The sequence below is a fragment of the Cherax quadricarinatus genome, chromosome 5 (assembly GCF_038502225.1).
Source record: "Cherax quadricarinatus isolate ZL_2023a chromosome 5, ASM3850222v1, whole genome shotgun sequence".
In the NCBI taxonomy this organism is placed as follows: domain Eukaryota; kingdom Metazoa; phylum Arthropoda; class Malacostraca; order Decapoda; family Parastacidae; genus Cherax; species Cherax quadricarinatus.
In genome coordinates, this window is record NC_091296.1 from 53,791,653 (window position 1) to 53,794,345 (window position 2,693).

At 47.1% G+C, this 2,693-nt stretch overlaps 1 protein-coding gene across 1 annotated transcript in view; it reads left to right on the forward strand.

The window, feature by feature from the left end:
• Nucleotides 1-2,311, forward strand: part of LOC138855404 (uncharacterized) — a 22,064-nt gene extending 19,753 nt beyond the window's left edge. Inside the window, exons 8-9 of the mRNA XM_070104580.1 lie at nucleotides 11-301; nucleotides 2,169-2,311. Of these exons, the coding sequence (XP_069960681.1) occupies nucleotides 11-301; nucleotides 2,169-2,311 (434 nt within the window). The remainder of the gene's footprint in view (nucleotides 1-10; nucleotides 302-2,168) is intronic.
• Nucleotides 2,312-2,693: the final 382 nt, after the last annotated feature.

Consider the following 2,693-nt stretch of genomic DNA (forward strand, 5'->3'; position numbering starts at 1 on the left):
CTCGCCTGAGTCGTCTCTGCTACAACTCACCCCACTCTCGCCGGCAGTGACTGCCCAGCGACAGCACCAGTCGAGAAATGTCCTCCTGAGTCGCTTGGCACAAGAAGTCCTACCCAGTTGCTGAGTACTGACGACGCCTCACTCAAGAGCACCAGCAGGTTGTGCCCCAGATTGAGTGAACCCAGCAGCGACTACTCCATGATGACTGCTTCACCATTCCAGAGGAGACCATACCCTGCTACGTCACAGCTCAGCCGCAGCGATGTCTCCTGTGTTGCAGTATCTGTCCAGACGCAGGAAGGTAAGCAATGATGCCCTTCGAAGCATCTTCCCTCCCTGTAATAAGTTTTTTTTTATTCATGTCTCATGTATATTTATATGTTTTTATTCTGTGATCTGTTCCCTGTTCCTGAGAAAGACTGAGAGATTTTTCAGTTAATCATGGTCGAGAAAGACTATTGGTAGGTAGCCAAGCGAAGTATGCCCAGTTGGGTTCATATTTGGTGGCATTTTGGTGCTGACACCTAGTGGCATAGGCCTACCAATCTCAGCCTGCACAACGCTTACCCTGTCACACTTTGGCAGCCGACCTCACTCAGGCAACAAGGTTTACTCTGTCTCTCTCTCCCAGGCATGCACCTCCTGGCCTGGGCAACTTAAACACGCTTCCCACGTACAAGACCCCAAATAAAGTAACATTGCCTCCGAAGAGTATTATCGCACAATCACCAAATCAATTGTAATAAAAGTGCAAAGGTTTGCAACAAGACTAAACCCAGAGCTAAGGGGAATGTTCTACGAAGAAAGGTTTAGGGGAATCGGCCTTACGACACTGGAGGACAGGAGGGTTAAGGGAGACATGATAACGACATATAAAATACTGCGAGGAATTGACAAGGTGAACAAAGACAGAATGTTCAAGAGATGGGACACAGAAACAAGGGGTTACAATTGGAAGCTGAGGACTCTGATGAGTCACAGGGAAGTTAGGAAGCATTTTCTCAGTCAGAGAGTTGTCAGGAAGTGGAACAGTCTGGAAAGTGACCTAGTGGAGGCAGTTTTAAGACGAGGTTTGATAAAGCTCATGGAGCAGGGAGAGACTGACCTAGTACCAATCAGTGAAGAAGCGGGGCCAGGAGCTATTAATCGACCCCTGCAACCACAAGTGAGTACAATTAGGAGAGTACACACACACACACGAGCAGTTATCCAAATAGAAGCTGAGTCCTTGATGCTGACCATTCTAGTCACTCAGAGTGAAGGTTGTTAACATCCAAGACTGACTGACGTCACTCTCTATTTCTTATGCAGTGAGCGTTTGTTGTATTAATGAGTGTTTTAATTTGTAATTTTCCAACAATTAAATGTTTTGTGCGTACTGGGAATTAATTAAAAAATGTGATGGGATTTTTGAGAGAGAAAGTAAGAGAAGATATATGTAAGTATGTATTTATGTTTGTATGTGTATATATATATGAGCACTGCTCACAGTCAAACTGGGATGGCCCGATTGCTGAAAAGGTGCTTGCCAACATGCTCAGGGCTGCAACATCAGATAGGGAGATTGCCCGTCTCCAGGCTGTGAGCGCACCTCACTCCAGGGACTTCCTCCAAACAGTTCCCATATCGGCAATGGGAACGCGACTCAGAACGCAAGGCACAGAGCAGTGGCTCTGTGCCTTGCTGCCCCAGTTCACACAGAATATACGTGTATTTGCGGTGAAGAGCAAGCAGACCAATACGGTCTACATGGTCTTAACTGTTACAAACTAAGTACAGGCGTAAGACAATGGAAATCAATGATATCATAAAGAGAACCTTTACAGAAGGCTGGATGCTCCAGCCAAGAGGGAGCCCTGATCACTAGCAGCCAACAATACCTATTAACCCAGCAAACTGCTCCTGACGTGGATCATCACCAAGGTTTATCCTTGGAAGAATGTGGTGTTTTAGCATGGGACTATACCTGTGTGTCCACACTGGCTGACACTTACATCCATCACAGTGTTGGGCGACAGGGAGGAGCTGCTGACCACAGGGAGGAGTACAAGATCATCAGCAAGTAGAGGGACATAAGCCAACAGTATCAATTGTCCCAGTGGACTGTGAGACCTGGGATCATGGGAAAATGCCAACACGTTTCCTCTCACAAAAGAATTGGGTTCCAGGACTCATCGACACCACCAGGGACCCAAGAGCAGCCACTTTCATGTTCCAGCTGCCTCAGCATGGCTATCCAAAGGGGAAAATGTTTACAGCTACTTGGCTCAGGTCCGGCTTCAAGGAGCTGGAGGAAATTCATGATCTTTAATACATTGTACCATTGTATTCATAAGCTTTGCCTTTCTGCAAATGTATTCTGTTTATTAATAAATGTCTACAGAATATGAAAACATAGGGGTGGTAGGAGAAGAAAATATTCAAATAGCTCCTTGAGTTTTCCCTGAGGGGCTGATGAAGGAAGGGAGGAGGGCAGTAGGGAGGGACTGATGAAGGAAGGAGGGAGGGTAGCAGGAAGGGTCTGAGGAAGGAAGGAGGGAGGTGAAGGAGGACTGATGAAGGAAGGGAGGAGGGTAGAAGGAGGACTGATGAAGGAAGGAGGGAGGGAAGCAGGGAGGACTGATAAGGAAGGGAGGGAGGGCAGTAGGGAAGGACTGATGAAGGATGGGAGGAGTGGTAGAAGGAGACAGATG